At 40.4% G+C, this 17,057-nt stretch overlaps 1 protein-coding gene across 4 annotated transcripts in view; it reads right to left on the reverse strand.

Annotated features, from left to right (window-relative positions):
• Positions 1–294: 294 nt before the first annotated feature.
• Positions 295–17,057, reverse strand: part of ralyl (RALY RNA binding protein like) — a 93,003-nt gene continuing 76,240 nt past the window's right edge. For 2 of the 4 annotated variants that reach the window (XM_030079755.1, XM_030079754.1), the window contains exons 3-9: positions 15,741–15,816; positions 14,486–14,533; positions 13,515–13,696; positions 7,823–7,939; positions 6,315–6,484; positions 3,890–3,928; positions 295–2,800 (exon numbers count right to left, since the gene is read on the reverse strand). In XM_030079755.1, coding sequence (XP_029935615.1) covers positions 3,896–3,928; positions 6,315–6,484; positions 7,823–7,939; positions 13,515–13,696; positions 14,486–14,533; positions 15,741–15,816 — 626 coding nt within the window. In that variant the 3' untranslated portion in view covers positions 295–2,800; positions 3,890–3,895. The remainder of the gene's footprint in view (positions 2,801–3,889; positions 3,929–6,314; positions 6,485–7,822; positions 7,940–13,514; positions 13,697–14,485; positions 14,534–15,740; positions 15,817–17,057) is intronic. The other 2 variants (XM_030079757.1, XM_030079758.1) reach the window with 1 other exon arrangement.

Here is a 17,057-nt window from a genome sequence, read left to right on the forward strand (position 1 = left end):
TAAATCATGATTAAACGAGACACCCTGTATTAACAGAGGATGTGTGTTAATGAACGGAGGGGAAAATAAATTTTATCCTGGTAAGCCTTAATGATCTACCAAGGATTTAGAGATGCCTGTAAACAATTTGCAAGTAATTGTCAAGCACTAATGTATGCTTAGGGAGAGTAGGAACAGGGATCTCCAGCCATATACTTTACAATTATAGCGGAGTATAAAGTTTTCTTCTTGTCTTTCAGTTTCTATTTATCGGCAAAAGAAAGTATTCATCATTAAAACTTTTGACTGAAGAAATAAATCACACAAACAATTTTATTGACTGATAAGAACACAAATAATTCTCTACAATGACATGTCATTGTATTTCAGTTTAGGCGATGGGTTCTATAGCCTTACAACAGCTGGAATATACTGTATTGTACATTAAATTAAAATACAAAGATACAATAAACATGCCTTTGATAAAAATATCTTTACAAAAAAATGTACATTTCTATACAACAGTTGTCAGTTACACATCTCTACAAGCCCCATGTCAAATCCCAACACAAGCATGACTCTGGTTCAAACAAATGGGATCATCTGCAACAATTCCAACATATTGTCCCCTATTAGTTGAACATTTTCTTCAACTTAATAAAATTTCTTTTCTTTTTTTTCTAGGTAATCTACTAGGTATTTGAAATAATTGTGGTAAAGTAGTATTTACAGTGCAAATAATAACAGGTAAGGGTGAAAATGTTCTGAAGTGACCTGATCAAAATACAACAGTTAAAAGCAATGGGATGTTTTTTTTTTTTTGTTTTTTTTTAATTATTATTTTTTTTATTTTTGCAAAACATTTGACACATCACCATACTGTTCATTAAATAACAGGCTACCAGCAAAAAAGATAAACATGTAGCAGAGCCATTTCCTCAAATATGTTTTTGAATACAAAAATAGTGCTAAATATTACACATTATTATCATTAACCAGACACGTATTTTGAATGAGCTGCAGGAAAGTCAGCTTTTTTTTTTTCTTTTTTTTTTTTTTTCCTGTGGAGGCAGTGCTGCCAGGGTGGATTTTCATGACTTTTTTGAATTCTAGGAACATTTGTGCAAGGTGACTTTCCCTCCCCAAAGAAAGTATGTCTTTATTTAAAATATCAACAACATTGCATCACTTGATTCGACTGATGCATATCAACAAAAGGAGGAACAAAAGGATCAAATTTGGGGCAAACGTGTTGTGAATGATGAATTCATTAATAGAACATGCTGACATTCAGCGACTCAAGGGCTGTAATTCACTTTTGCAGCAATTCAATAGGACTCCAAATGGCAACAAGAGGTGACTGTATGAAAACTCTTAACTTTAATACCCAGAAATCCTGCAATGTGATGTCAGTAAACTGTGCACAGCCTGATTGTTGCTGTTGATGTTTGCCAATCAGTCCAGTCTGTGACGCTTAATACCAAAAGATACCAAAGGCAAAAACTTGAGCTCACTCACTGCTGTTTAAACAGTTTATCTTCCACTCTCAAGTTTGATCTGTCGCTTTTTCTGCAGGTGGAAATGTGACCATAGCTGCCACCGGAATTTCATTTGGGCAAATAGAGCGAATCTACATATTAGTTAACGGGGAAGGGATGCTCTTCTCTAGTGTAGCCCCATTTTGTCATTTAGGCTGAAAAGACGGGTGCATTTTTACATAAAAATCTTACAAAGTGCAGCTTTAAGGTAATGTAAGCCGTCATGTAGCGTTAGAGTGTTCCCTTTTCATGCCTGGATTTAAAAGATCTGGATCATGGATCGCACACCTGGGGCATTTAAAAAGCCTTTCAGCAGACCGGCCTAAAATAATACGACTTCCATGTTTTCAAAAAATCTCCCTCCCTCGCCTAAATAAGGTGGAATCAGTGCAGAATGCAGAGGGAGATGGAGAGGGAGACTGAGAAAGGGCGTTGGCTCCTTAACAGCCGCAGTTCATGTTGGGATGCACAGGCTGAGCAGGGAAGAGTGCATTGAGACGTAGGGCACTGCTCCCTGGCAGGAGGCCTTTGCCAGTGTTGGCTGGCTACCACAGGAAGCCCTTTCTGCTTTTGAAACTTGGCAGGAGTTGGAATATATGATGGAACAGCCCCACAGGGCATTCGTGTGATAAATGGATAAGCTGGATAAAGTTAATGCTCACAGCGATAGGCTTATGCATGAGTTAAGTCCGAAGCAGCCAGCACCGATGTTCCATTCATTTTCTGAATATCATAGTGGGATTGCAGATTATTGAACTGTCATTTATTCATTTGATTTTTTTTTTAATCACAACAAAATTTAATGGAAAACAATTTGTGAAATTACAGAGCAAACACATTTAAAAAAGCAGCGACAATAGATCATCAACAACAATGCTCGTTTCCTAAGAACATATTTTGATTTATAGTAAATAAACAAAAACAAAAACAAAAAAAAGCCAACAAAAAACATGTTTTCCTCATTTCTTTTATTTTGTCTCTCAGTCAGGGACAAGAATAGTTTATGATGTTGTCAGCCTCTTGCAATGAAATGTAAGATGCACAGAATATCCGTGAGTTAAACTCAGGCCAATGCATTGGAATAGGTCTTGGATACATCTTCTTTAGAAAGCACATCACATTCAGTTTGTGCTGCACAGTTGGGCATTTAAATGTGACTCAACGTCTCCTGAACACAACTTAAAGTCCAGAATGGGTAGCTTGATCCCTCAGAGATCCTTTCCTGTCTCCTGAAGGTGATGATGAATTCTTATACCACAGACTGGGATGTCTGCTCCCTCACCCTGAAGTGATAAGGACAAAACTGATGAAAACACATTATAGGACTGTATCCCCTCCTCAAACATGGTGGCTATTTATAATGTTGTAAATCTGATGAGGATTAGACAGAGCTTAAAGCTTGTCCGTTTTGAATGGCCTCAGAAATATCTTGGGAACTGCAGAAATATTTGCTGGTAGCCAGCGCCGGTTCCCTAATCCTTGTGGACATGACTTATTGAGGTTCTTCTCACTGCAATTTTCTATCCTTGGTAGGCCTGCAAGCGGAACATTCATATATTCTGCACGACCAAAAGTGGGATTTTCATTTTTTTTTTTTTTTTAAATGCATGCGCTCTGAGGAGGCTCCACTTCTTATGAATTGGCTAGCAATAGAATTTTAAAATGGCAGACATATGGAAAAAGAAATGGAAAACTGGAGTGTAACATGTGGCCTCCTTTACATATGGATGAGCAGAAGTTGCGAATTAGGACACCAGATGCCTGGACATACAAAGAAAGATGGGCGAGCATTTTGCTGGGACATGCAGAAACTTTACAGTCTCTAATGAACAAAGTCTTTTTTAAAGATTTCCTGAGTCGGGAGCATAAATAATACATTTTGCTCACCCAGAACCAAAGAAAACTCTAAATGTTACATCAACAGTGTGCAACTCGTAAACACTGCCAAGCACCCCTGCTAGGAAGAGCCGGCAAACACCAAGCCAGCTGATGATGTGGCTGCATCATTACCCACACCCTGAGAGGCACGAGGCGGGAAACACTTTACCTTAGGCCCTGCCATTCACACCCTCTTCCACACAATTCAATTAGACGAATGTTGTTTATGGGCAGTTCTGGGCCATTGGAATGCCATTATTGCTCCCTCTGTCAAAGTCGGCATTAGCTGCCCTTCAGTGGCGCTGGCCTTCCAAATGTCATGGGACTTATGACTTAGGAGATGATTAACGAATGTTTAGAGATGCTTGAGACGCGGTTCGGCGGTTATGGCTTTAACGAAGACCGAATGTAAGAGCCTGCAGGACCTTAGGAGTCATGTCGAACTGCGTCACACATGCTAATATAACAGCTAAACGGCCATCCAAAGCCCTTACCTGGCCTCAGTTGTCAATGTCCGATACATGGTTCTCTATCTGGAAAGGAAAGCACAGAGAGGAGCTTAAATTATGGATATGATATAGCTTTTTCCAGAGTATCTTCTAAGGGTCGCATTTTATCATTCTTGAAGGTGACAGCTGGTGTGCGTAGAGCAGCCCTGCCAACATGCAGAAGAGTCTTTGCGGTGCGCTATCACGATTTCTGATCAATATGACCTTCAAGAAACAAATAAATCTCTTCCACCTTGTCGCTGAAAAATAATCTCCCCCATTAGAGAGGAGACAAAACTTACATCAAGAATGGCATGCCCACGCTCACCTGGTTAATGGCTAATAAATATAACATAATATGGGAGGCATGGTCACAGGCATGGCCGCCCTGAACCGCAGCTGAACCCCAATGAAAAGGAAGATAATTCCTTTGATGCTACTTTTAAAAAAAATGAGACATGAAAGCGGCTGCAGAGTGCAAGTAATATTTTGAAAAATAAACACATAAATTCTTCAAGTGCTGCATAATATACAACACTGTGAGAATTTAAAACCTTCAGCACACAGATAACAGTTATTAAGCCAAAACATTATCTCATGGTGTTTAAGGGGCTGTATGATATTTGACCAGAGCTGTGTAAAGAGACACTAATTAGATTTATTCTAGTTTAATAGTGCAATATTAACACGCAGTTCTCTTTCTGTTCTTTTTTTCCCAGTAAAAGTAATGATCATTGAAATAGGAGCATGTTTTTTCACCAGACACCAGTCCATTTCCCTGTCCTGCATGGGATCTATTTTTTTTTTTTTTTTTTTTTTTTTTTTAAACCAGACATTTTTAAAACAGGCTATTTCAGATTATCTCAAGTTACTGTAGCACTTGACAGCTGGGACGTGCTATTGATTGACACTCCTCTCCAAACAACAGATTCTCAAGATATTTTGGCCGGTGCCTCTGAACAATTTTCCAGCTTTCTGCATGGCTGTGAAGCACTTGGGCTGTAAAATGGCCTGAATGAATCTCAGAAAAAAATCAGAGTTTGTGATATTTTTAGTGTAGACTGCGAGCTGAGCCACAGTCTGCTCTCTGTGGTTTCATTGTCACCTTAGGTTTGGATGAAATTCTTGATGTATTTTATATTCAAGAAGTCCAGTAAATCTCAACCTTTCCCAGTCTCAACAAATGCATCACCAGTGTGTAACCAGCCTGTTGTGGTTGCAAACGAGACTCAACTGAAGTTACTTCTGAGAAGCTGTTGATTTTACATGCCGCAAAAACCACTGATCAAACGTGGCAGGTAGTTGTTGCTGTATAACACCTGGATGTCAACCTGCACGCAGCCCAAGATGAAGAAGTTACGTTGAGCTCGGCTACTTCATTGGCGAGTGTTAGACGGCTTTGTTAAGGCTCAGCATTCTCATCAGGCGGACCGCACTCTGTGGGTTTGCTGGGTGCAATTTCTCAAATCGGCACAAATAAGCAACTATCTGCGAGGAGCAACCGTGTTTTTTATTCATGCGTGCGTTCATATGCAAACGTCTCACATGCCTCATCTGCAAGTGTCAACTTTTTGATCAAAGCTTTGTTCGAACTCAATTGCTAGTCTTGCAGGCCTGTATCATTTCAACTCTGGAGGCTGGGAGTTTTAAATATCATCATAACATAAATACCATACTGTATATGGTGTTGTCACACAGGAGCGGATCTCCTGTTTGGTCCAACCAACTTTAGTGCTAAGGTGTGTGGCAAACACTGCAGTGTGTGTGTCAGCAATAACTTGGTCAGTTTTAACCTGTTTTGGGTCAAAGGTCAGGACCTTAAATTCAGATTATTTTCCTCTTTTTTTTTTTCAAATTGGGCAAATGTAAAGGTCAAGGTGGGACACCAAAATTTGCCACACATACAGTAGATGCATACAAGGGGCAAATTACTAAAACAGCATGTGGGGTGGCTGTCTTATCTCCCTAGACTACACTTGTCCTACTTCTATTGTGACCTTGTGAAAGAAAACCGGCTATTCCAGAGCCATCCAACCTCATCTCTACCACTTTGTATCCATAACTTCACTGTCACACCCCCCCGGTTCATATGAGTCTGGTTTCAAATGCTCCTCTACGTGTCTTGAGCTCCCTACTTGAATTCCAGCTTGAGACTGTGCATGTGTATGAATGTGTGTGTGTGCTTGTGCCTGTGTGTGGGCATGTGAAGAGACCAGCCTCCACTACTCGAGCCAGGGTCGATGGGGAGAAACTGTCAGTCCGGGAGCCCTCACCATTCACTCATGTGAAAACCCCACTCTCTCAGATCTGAGGCCATGAATAATTCTGGAAAATTAACTTTCAGAAGGCGAAGACTGTCTGCCCACTTGAGATCTCCCAAAGTGCCTCCCTCTCTCTATCCCTGTCAGCCCTGTCAACCTTTTTCTTTTACCAGATGGTGGCTGCCCTCCTCATCGTAGTCATCCTCGCCTCCATCGGTCATCTCTCCTGCCTCCACGTCCAGCGCCCCTTCACCAGCCTCCTCCCCAGAGTTTTCTGCCGTCTCCGACACAGACTCCTCATGCAGGGAGTCACAGTTGTCCTCATACTTTCTTTGAGCCTCTGAACAGGAAATGAGGGCAGAAAAAAGGGAGTTAAGGGAGTGATTACACCTTCAGTTTGGTTACTTTAATTCCCACTACAGTACAAAAGTTGACTTTGTTGCATTTTTAAAAAAATATCCAGTTCATTTAGGCCAGGAGTTCTCAAAGTTTTGATGACTGAGGGCCAATTTGTGGGGCAAAAATTTGATTGACATTGCATTTAATGACAAAGGTGCATGTCTACAGTTTATGCATTGGAAATGGTTTGCAGCCAGTAATGTATAATAAACACAATTTGTAGTTAATGAGGCTAAAACAGATGTGAGAAACCGACTGCTGGGCAGTTAAGCCGCTTTGAAATTGTTCAAGCTGAGTGGTGTGCTACTCGCCCGTGAACTTGTACATTTTATGATTGATATTATAATAGCGTTTTATATTAAACCCTTAGCACACTGTGTTCACCTGCTTGCAGATTAGAAACATCACTTTATCTGACCCGTGAGGTACAACGAAGCAAGCGTTGCTCCATTTCTCCTGAGACTTCCCTTTTCTCCTCGCTGACACGTTTTTTTCCCGCAATGGCCCGGGCTTCCCTCTTTCGCTGACTGGCTAATTTACCTTCATTCCCGGTTTTAACCATTCTTAACAGCAAAGTTCTGTGTGATGTAGGTTGGTTTAACAATGTACTGAAACTGGACAAAATATGAGGCATACATTTCATCATGTCACCTTGACTCATTGTGGACCACCAGAAATGTTTCCAAGGGCCGCCACTGGGCTGTGGGCCACACTTTGAGAACACCTATAAACATATTAGGCACCTTACACCAAAAAAAACCTTGTGTGATGGGGTTGTTTCCTTGTTGGTCCAGATTATAATCCCACTCCTAATAAAATGCACAGCAGTTTGCGGGGGAGGATGTCAGAAACTCCCATTTTCATGCAGTCTCGGTGATTTGGTTTTAAAACAGCGCCGTTCCAGAGTTTGAATAAATTGACTCAAACATGCTTGGTGTGAAAGGAGGACAGAACTTTGATCCCACCAGTGATATGCAGCACTACCTGACATGAAGTTTACACTTCTGAGATTGGTGTATACTTTATGTCTGCATGACCTTCACAGGGTGCTGCTTATATGAGACTGTCCTACAGTGCAGAGAATCTATAAAGACCCTCATATAAACTGAGTCAGCGTGGTGTTGACACCTGTCTGCTGTTATGACAGAGAGCTCTGCTTCTCTTATCTCCCACAGTGTCAGAAAGACTGATGGCTAGTGTGTGCACTTAATTTCCTTCCCTCACTGGTGGGTTGCCCTTTTTTCTTTCTTTTTCCGGGTTGCCCTGGCCCGCTTCTCACCAGACTCGGCTCTTTGTTGCTTCTCGATCTTCTCCAGGCGTCCCAGCAGAGAGTCGATCTTCATCTTGATCTGAGTCAGCTCCCGTTTAATGGTCTGAAGCTGGTCTGTCTTCACTGCTGAGACACAGGAATACACAAACAGATATAAATCAGCTCATCACTATTCCACTGTGGGGAAAAAGATGCTGGGCTGTTTCTGTAAACCAATTGCTGGGTTGGGCCACCGATCATTTTTTGGGGTTGTTTCTTCCATGCTGGATCATTTCACTACCCGGCATGGGATTAGCTGCTGGGTTATGTTCACTAACCCACTGGCTGGGTCACTTCAACCCCATAAAACAGCCATATAGCTTGGGCAAAATTGGTTGAACCAGACAATCCACACCAGTTTGGTCTGGCTTTTGAACACGTTGTAGCCTAAAGAGCAACACAGACAGGAGCCAAACAAAATTCTGTCTTCCAAAAGGTTTGTATCAACAAATTACAAATATAATGTGTATTTAACATCAGAGATTAAGAGATTAAGTTATGATACTGTGTGAAGTAATGGAGCTGAGGAGTGAGGTAGCCATCATTAAGTTAAACCCCTTGTGGATGTCAAACAACATCATCGGTGGCTATTTTTTTTTTTTTTTTTTATAATTTTGGATACATTTTATGTTGAAATTTGGGGTCATATTGTGTTTTAGAGGCATGATTCCTCTCCCAGCTGACCGCCTGGCCAAGGACTGATGAGACACAAAGGTCCTTGACTGACCTTCAGTCTGTTAGTATGGATTTCTCAAAGCAGTGAACGTTTCTCCAGGAATATTTTTTCTTTCCTCTGCGCCGAGTTAAATCATTCCTCCTCTTTGTGTGTGTGTGTGTGTGTGTGTTTTTTTTTTTTTTTTTTTTTTTTTCACAGGTTGGAACAGACGGCGCGGCAGCTGGAGCAGCCGAGGGATTGAAGTGTATTGTGAGTTGGGCGGCTGGGAGAGCACACCACAGGCATTTGTCATTTCATACTTTCAAGACATTTATCAAGTACTGTTGGTTTATTGTCATAGTAATAGTATTTTTACCATCCAATGACTGTATGTACTGTGGAATGTTATTATTATTGTTGTTATGGTTATTATTATTACAACCCAAATACTAAATAATAATATATGAATTTTAACTTCAACACTGTTTTGACTGTACTGGGAATAAAATAAAGTAATAATAATAAAGATTTTGTTGATCCTTGAGTTAATAATCCAGAAACAAACAAATAAATTAAAAAAAAAAAAAAAAAAAAAAAAAAAAAACTCAGTGTGCTGGGTTATGATGCCTAACCCAACTTAGTGGGTTGAAACAACCCAAAATGTGTGTTGTCATATTCGCTCAGTAGCTGTAATAAAAACATATAAAAAAACAATTTGGTTTGCTTTAGCCCAGCGTTTTTTAGTGTGTTTGATTTGGGTTCTTCTTCCTCCTAATTTCATTTTGTACACAGTAGATTCAATTTAATGATGCCCTTTCATACGCCGTTGATCACGGACCCCACGTTATCATCTGTTAATACTCTTAGTTTTGGCTATCATTTTATCACCCCGAGAAACATTTTCCTCGGGGGCCTACATCTCAATCCGGCCGACTGCAAAGGCGCTCTGTTAAAAATGCGAACCTGCTGCTTTCAATTTGAAGATTAGTGCATGGCTTACATCCACCATGCTGTGCAACGCTGCTCAATTTCAGCTTGCTAGTGCCAAAAGCTATATACGTGTAATCTTTCAATGGCTGTTTGATGTTTATATCGAGCATGATGAGAATGCTTAAAGTGAAAGCAATTTTTATATTGTTGGGTAACACTTTAGAATAATTGTAATTATCACCGAAGCTTGTCTGAGCACATATGTTTGCTGTTGGGTGAAAGTCCCGTATCTCGAAAGAAAAAAAAAAAACACTTGATGAGAATGTATTTTTGAGTTTATACAATAAGTTTTGATAGGATTTAATACCCAGGCGGTTAGAAAATCATCAACGCAAGCGACCGCTGAAGTGAAAATATGGAATCACGAATCATCTGCAATTTGCTCCCTATGTGTATTTATGCTATTTTCGCAGCCCGCCAGTTACACACAGTCAGTGCAACCACACTGGGCAGGCCACCAAACGGCTCCACAAGGACATCGGGGGTGTTTTGTGCCTTGCTCAAGGGCAATGTGACAGTAAAAGTTGAACGACGGGACACAGCACTTTTCATTCACTTCGCCTGCCAAGATTCTCAAAGTTGGTCTTGGATCCAGACAAGCAAACTTCTAAAACCTCATTAATGCTGTATCTATAAAATATTTCACTTTAATTACTTCATATCTTACCCACTCCAAATCTCCTGGGAAAAGTGAAATGTTCAAATGATTGAAATGCATTGAAACAGCAGGACGTAACTCATTTAAAATTTGAAATATCCATGCACATGAAAAATCCATGCACACATACTCTAAAAACCTTGGTAAAGGATTAATTTGCAGCTGAAATGTCTTTAATCAAATGGAATTTATGTGATTGTACATAATTGGTGGAAAGTATGATGTTTTTGCAATGCTAAAGACAATTTTTTGCTTATTATTCCAGCTCAGTTCAAGTCAGATGGAAATGAGAATTCAATGATGAACAACACTCTTGTCCCTGAACGCTGAGCTGGATGACTAACATAACATTCATATCAGTGTGCTTTTGATTAATTTTTGCATTTCGTGCACCCATTGCACCTTTGCCTGATATGTTTCCTCACAAGTCATACCACATGAGACGCGAGCGGGGTACAATTTGTCTTCCCACAGCTTCTGTTTGCTGCCTTATGAATAATTACTCCCCCCTTTCTGTTTTGATTTCAGTTTAATGTTCAGTGCTGGCTGTACAGCAAATGTTTAAAGTTGGGATCAACGAAGCGCAATGGCATCATGGCACGGAAACGCCTCAAAGTTTGCGACTTAACCTTGATGCACGCAACAAACACTGACTAAAAATAATATAGATAATTCGGCATCTGACGGACGTCAACATTAATTCAAGCTTGCCCATCTCATGGATGCTGAAACGAGGGTGTACTTCTTAGCGGCTTGAACTGAGCTGATTAAAGAATTTATAGTATAAAGTAATAAGATAATCTCATTCCTGAACCCTCGGCGGTCGAAATGTGTCATCTTTTCAGAGGAGGAAATACAGACACCAGAAGTTGAGTCGAAAACATAAAATTCTCTTTGACACCTATCAGATTCTGTCAGCGCTGCGGAGAGGATGGATGAGCAGACGGTAAACAAACCCACAAGTTCCTGTAAAGCTTTGACTGGAGAATCAGAGGCTCCAGACTCACACGGAAAGAAAATATTACTCTTTACTGGTGTCATGTCTGTGTTTGCCTCCTTACGTTGCGCGCTTTGATGTATACAGTGTTTCCACCCACGCATATCACAATGCAAAGCCCCTCCCATGTCAGTATAACACTATTTATGAGCTGAACCCATGCATAATGCATAAACTAAGGTTAGAGAAGATGTCAGGGTATCATATTTTCTTTTCTTTTTTTTTGTCTTACATCCTATTAGCTCAACCTAAACCCGGTTACCCAATGGGACAATTTAATCTTTCACCAAAATTGGAGCTGAAAAACAAAGTCAGCGTGCTAAGCTAAGACCCAAAGCACACTGAAGGTATCCGTAAGACTGTGACATCCTTAAAACAGAATTTTTTAGTATGTGTGTAACAGAGAAAGCGACAGGGAGAGAGGCACACAGACAGAGAGAGAGATAGAGAGAGGGAGAAAGGAGTGTATAATGGCACACCAGAGGCAATACATAGGTGATATGTGTGTGAAAATCAAAGGAATGAGCCTCGTGTTGTTTTGTGAAGCGGCCATCAACCCTGAAGCTACAGAGGAGCAGGGAATCAACCTTTCTCGAGAAAAAGAAAGAAATAGCAAACAGAATGATATCTTGATGGTGGGACACACTGAAGTGTCTCTATCTCCTTCCTCAATATTACCTGCTCCCATACACGTGAACACACAAGCACACACACACACACACACATGCACACACATACCCGCACGTACATTCTTTTTTTTTTATTTCAACATCATCTGAGCTTGCTCTGGGCAGCTTACTAGTTGTCCTTTGATGATAAGAAAGTGTGGAACAGTTTCTAATTTATCAGTGGCTCCAGGCCTTTTTCTTTTGTGCTATCAGTCACATAAGCCACAGAGAGAAAACACACACATCCTCATCCAACATCGTTTCATCAACTGAGCATCTTTAGAGTGTTCTGGTGTGGGGAGGAATGTAATATCAAAAAGAAAAATAACCTCGTTGTTATTAAGCAAGCATTAGCAGAGACTTGGTGAAGGAGGGATGAATCCAATTTTGGGACTTCACGATGACCCAACATTTCATCTTGGGGTAAATGAGTATCTCTTGAAACCCAGCTCTGAGGATTTAAGTGGGCAAAGCGCTTTTGGTTTTGCTGATGTACTTTCTGTCTTCACTGATGGACTTTAAATCATTTCCAAGTGCTGGAATAGTCTCCGGTTTGGCCCTGTGAGCGTCTGAGTGATTTTGAGCCCCATGGAAGACACTCACAGGTTCATTTGACATTCATAGTATTCCTTAATTGAATGAATGTGGCCAGAGCCAAAGTCTGTCTTTACAACTGACACTGAATGTGGCAGCAGGAGGGTGTGAACATAAAAAAAAAAAAAAAAAATAGAGCTGTATCCATTCACATGATCCATAGCTCTGATGACAGTTAGCTTCAGGTGTAAATATTTCTTATACAGAGCAAGTGGTTCAAACTACAAACGCAATCCCTTCCAAATGGCTGGACAAGCTAACCTTATTTTGCTATCCAATCTATCCAGGCCAAAGTCAATACAAACAGCAATTTTTCATGGTCCTGGCAGGGGCAAATTAGTCTCCTGTACATAGAGCAGCACTGCAGAGACAGAGGAGAGAATTCATTGACTCGGTCCAAAAAGAGGGTGTGAAATGGGCTTTTTTTCCTTTCTCTATGAAACCAGTGCAACTGGGTCCTCCTGACAGACCTTACCAAGCTGTTTGGGCTGATAACGCTGGCCTAGACAGGCAACAATGAAACAAACAGAGCACACACTGTAGCCAATTACACAAGCTATGGATAAAGACTATGTTTAGGAAAACACAGCTGACCATAGCTCCATAGGGACGGCCCCAATCTCACATTAATTACATTTAGAAGGTAGTGTTATTACGCATCAGCAGTTAATCAGAGGACCAAACGAGAGACAGATACAGATGAATCCTGGGTGACAGGAATAGCGCTGTTTGCTGAATGGGTGTCGGGGGAAGGCTTGGATTATATTTGTGTTTGTGATTTAGTGTTTGCGCTCTACATTGCAATGTGGCTTGTTCCGTGTTGCCGGAGTGAATTAAATAGCTTTTTATAGTGGCGTAGTGAAAGTAGCACAGCTGAATCACGCCACCCCTTTTTTTTTTTTTTCCACAGAGCCATGGGTTGAGATTTGCATTAGGCCTTCAGTTTTAAAAAGGACAGAATACCATTAGCGTAATTGTGCCATGTTCTCTTGGAACAAAAAAAGAGGAAACATAAGAAGAAGAGGAAAAGAGACAAAGCAAAGCTCGGTTGGTGTAAACAGGTAAACAGAGACAAGAAGAAAGCACCTTGGGGTACGTACGTTTGAGCCCAGAAGAGGATGATGAGGTGGGAGGTCTGGAGGATGATGAGGAGGTAGAAGAGGAGGTTTTGATGGGGAAGGAGGTCTTCCCACGGCGGGAGGTGGGGGCAAGCACCCTGGAGCGTTTGAGAGGGATCACAGCCCTGGGTGGGGGGGCCACTCGGCCGTGGTAGTCAAAAAGCCTCAAGAAAAGGAACACCTATAACATTACACTTCACTTTCTACACCGTGGAACACAGTACAATCAGTGTCTTGCATTAAAAGGCCTATAGCTTTCCAAATACATTTATTACATGCTCACAAAAAAAAAAAAAAAAATCCATCTGCTAGCCTAAATAAGAGGTAACTCCATCTGTTTCACAGGCACCGCATCCCATTCCAAAAGCTATTATCTGCTCCCGATCTTGTATTTCAAGATACAATTTCCATGGATTTCTATTGCACTCACTCTCTTTCCAGCAGCACACACAAAACAAAAGTCAAAAAATTGCCTATCAAATGTTACAATATGCCTTTTTCTCACGGGGCTAGGTGAACCGTTGCATGCAAAAAAAAAAAAAAAAAAAAAAAAAAAAAATCAAAACACTACACATCCCTCAAAAGAGGAGAGGATGAAAAGAAAGAGTGCTAAATGTCAAATGAAGGTGTCAGCTTTGACTGTTCTCCGCGACAGTAGAGTTCCATCACGGCTCTCAACAAGTTTGACATTTAGAAAATGTCTCCCCAGATAAACGCTCTGATCAGCCGCAAATAAATGAGAGGGAAAATAGCAGTTCTTTCATCAGCACTGGAGCTTTGTGCTTCAGCCATTTTTGACTGGAAACGCTCCCCTCTTCTGCTGATCTTTGTTCGTCTATTGGAGGAGTTATATCTGATAGGGGAGGCTTTTACTGTGAAAGGCGCACATGCTCGGTGATTACTCGTGCTATCCCTTTTTGTGCCTGATACGTATTATGATAGGTGATACATACCTGCTGTAGAAATCATCTCTGTAGTACTCATAATCAAATTCATAACCACTGTGGGAGAGAGAGAGAGAGAGAGAGAGAGAGAGAGAGAGAGAGAGAGAGAGAGATGGGTTGTGTTAAGCAAAGTTTGGCATTTTGGATCTGTCTAAAGCAGGTGGATCAAAATCAAAACTGTTTTGACTCTGATGGACACGCTCCAGCTTATGCCTAAAGCTCACCGCAGGTTGAGCAGCAAGCCTTAGCCATCCTGGCATGCAAAGACCGCAGATCAACAACCGCAAAAAAAAAACAAAAAAAACAAAAAAAAAAAACAAAAACAGAAACAAAACAAAAACCCTAAAAAAAAACACTGAGACACAATTCTAAAAATACGGACATGGTTTCTTGAGCCCTGAACGCAGACAAGAATCAATCTTAAGTAAATGTTCAGAAAGGAAACTAATTTGGAGTTCAGACCGAAGTGAGACAGAGGGAAAGAGGAAGGAACAAAAAAGGCTTTTTCGAAACCTTGCTATTCTCACAGGAATTTTAATTAGGATTAATGTATTACTATTTCAATTTAGAGTAGCGCTGTGTTGGTTTTTGCCTCTCCTGTTCCTGTTCCCAAATTACCATATTACATCTTGGCTGTTTTCAGCTGTAGTTATAAAATGCAAATGAGGTTTTATAATGACACAATGCGCAAACTAATAAATTAGTAAACTGAGAGGTGTAATGCAACGAAGCAACAATTCAGAATATAGTGAACTGCCTGGAAATGTAATCTGTGCCAGTGGACAACCTACTCACAGCGCACAGAAACGAGTCCCAGTGAACTGAAAAATATGTCTGGCCTTCTGTCATATTAGACTGCAGTAAACAAGCCCTGCTTTGATCTGTTTGTGACCAGGAGATGTGAACAGGGCAGAAAATCAGGGTCATGCTTAATGAAGCTTATACAACAACATTTCCTTTGAGCATTATATGGCTGTATTGAATAAACTCAAGTCAAGGCTGAAAAATATGGAGTACATTAAAAAGTCAATTAGAAATTCAAGGTTCGAAAGGAAAAAAAAAAAAAAAGAAACCCAACAAAAACAGACCCCAGCCAAAAAAAACAACAAAAAAAAACAAATACAAATCCCTGTATCCTAAATATTGCTCCACATTTGCAACGGCATGAGCGGAGGGATGTGAGAGATTTTTAATATTTATGACAGGCGCTGCACCTCTGCATGTAGGCGTGCGAGAGAGAACTTGTAAGCGAGCCGAGCCTTACCTGTAAACAGCTGAGAGCGGCCGTTTGGATCCTGCCTTAGGCCTGTATGGCTTCGGTTCGCCCGCCATGTTTATGTCTGCAAAAACACATGCACAGCTTGTCAGTCATGCCTCCTCGACAGTGAGCAGCCCTTGCTTAAAACCGTGCATATTAATTCATGAATATTCTCCACTGAATATGTCCCGCTGAATATCCGCATTGTATCCGGAGTCTTCCAGTATCTCAGTCGATCCGGGGCGATCACGTCAGAGTCTAACCCAATTTAATACTTGAGTGCTGCGCAAATGAAAAGCAAAATGAGTGCTTTTCTAAGGCTTCCACAAAATGATGGTTCATGTTGGCAGTGATGATATAGTAGCTGAAATAAGTGCCTCAACTCCAGGAAAGCATACCTGTCAGCTACCTACCTTTTTTTTTTTTTTTTTTTTTTAACCGTTCCCCCTGATATCCTCTGGTTTACTTATTTCTGCAAAACATCTCCATCTTTGCCATGTGATTTAGTCTCATATGCAGTGCTTAAGATTTTATTTTTCTTTGAACAAGTCCAAATCTGAAAGCTGGGCTGAGATATTCCATTTGAGTCCAATGCTAATCAGAATTTTCCAGAATTTTCTTTAATCAAGTGTCATTTTCTTAATTGTACTTGATCTGACTTACTCTGCCTTGTTTCAACACATTTATACTGCTTAAAAAAGTGAAACCGCATTAGAAACAAGTGGCATTATCTCATCCCACTGGCATTTTCACATCCCACTGGCATTTCACATAAAACACCTATTGGTGTTTTATGTGAAATTTATGTTGCCAGATTAGAGTGAGAGAGTATAATCTATGTCACACGTTAGGCTTAAATTTTTCTTACACTACCTCAAAACCTACATCAAAACATCCTCTTAAAAAATGACTACATGAACTGGCTGGTCCACACATAGAAATCATATGGGCTTATTCTATTCTCGAGATTTGGTGTTCCCTAATAGGATTTATACAGATCAATGCTGAAAATCTGTCAGACAGATTGCATATTTGAGACGTTGGATAATTTCACTTTTTTATGTGCATATTTATGTGCATGTTGGTATTAGCTAGCCACACTCTGGCATTAGCCAAATATATAAGAGAACTCATTGACTGTACACTTTCTAACAGTGTTTGCAGTTGATGTGATGAGTAGGCTATGTTTTGTGATGTGAACTGAGATGCTGAACATTTTTTATGTGCATTTTGAATATGCTTATGCTATGTTATTTTAAATCATTTTACTTTTACATGCTTCATCTATTTTTGCTAATTGGGCTGACCAGTGTTAATATTGAA

Source organism: Myripristis murdjan, chromosome 20, assembly GCF_902150065.1.
Source record: "Myripristis murdjan chromosome 20, fMyrMur1.1, whole genome shotgun sequence".
NCBI lineage: Eukaryota > Metazoa > Chordata > Actinopteri > Holocentriformes > Holocentridae > Myripristis > Myripristis murdjan.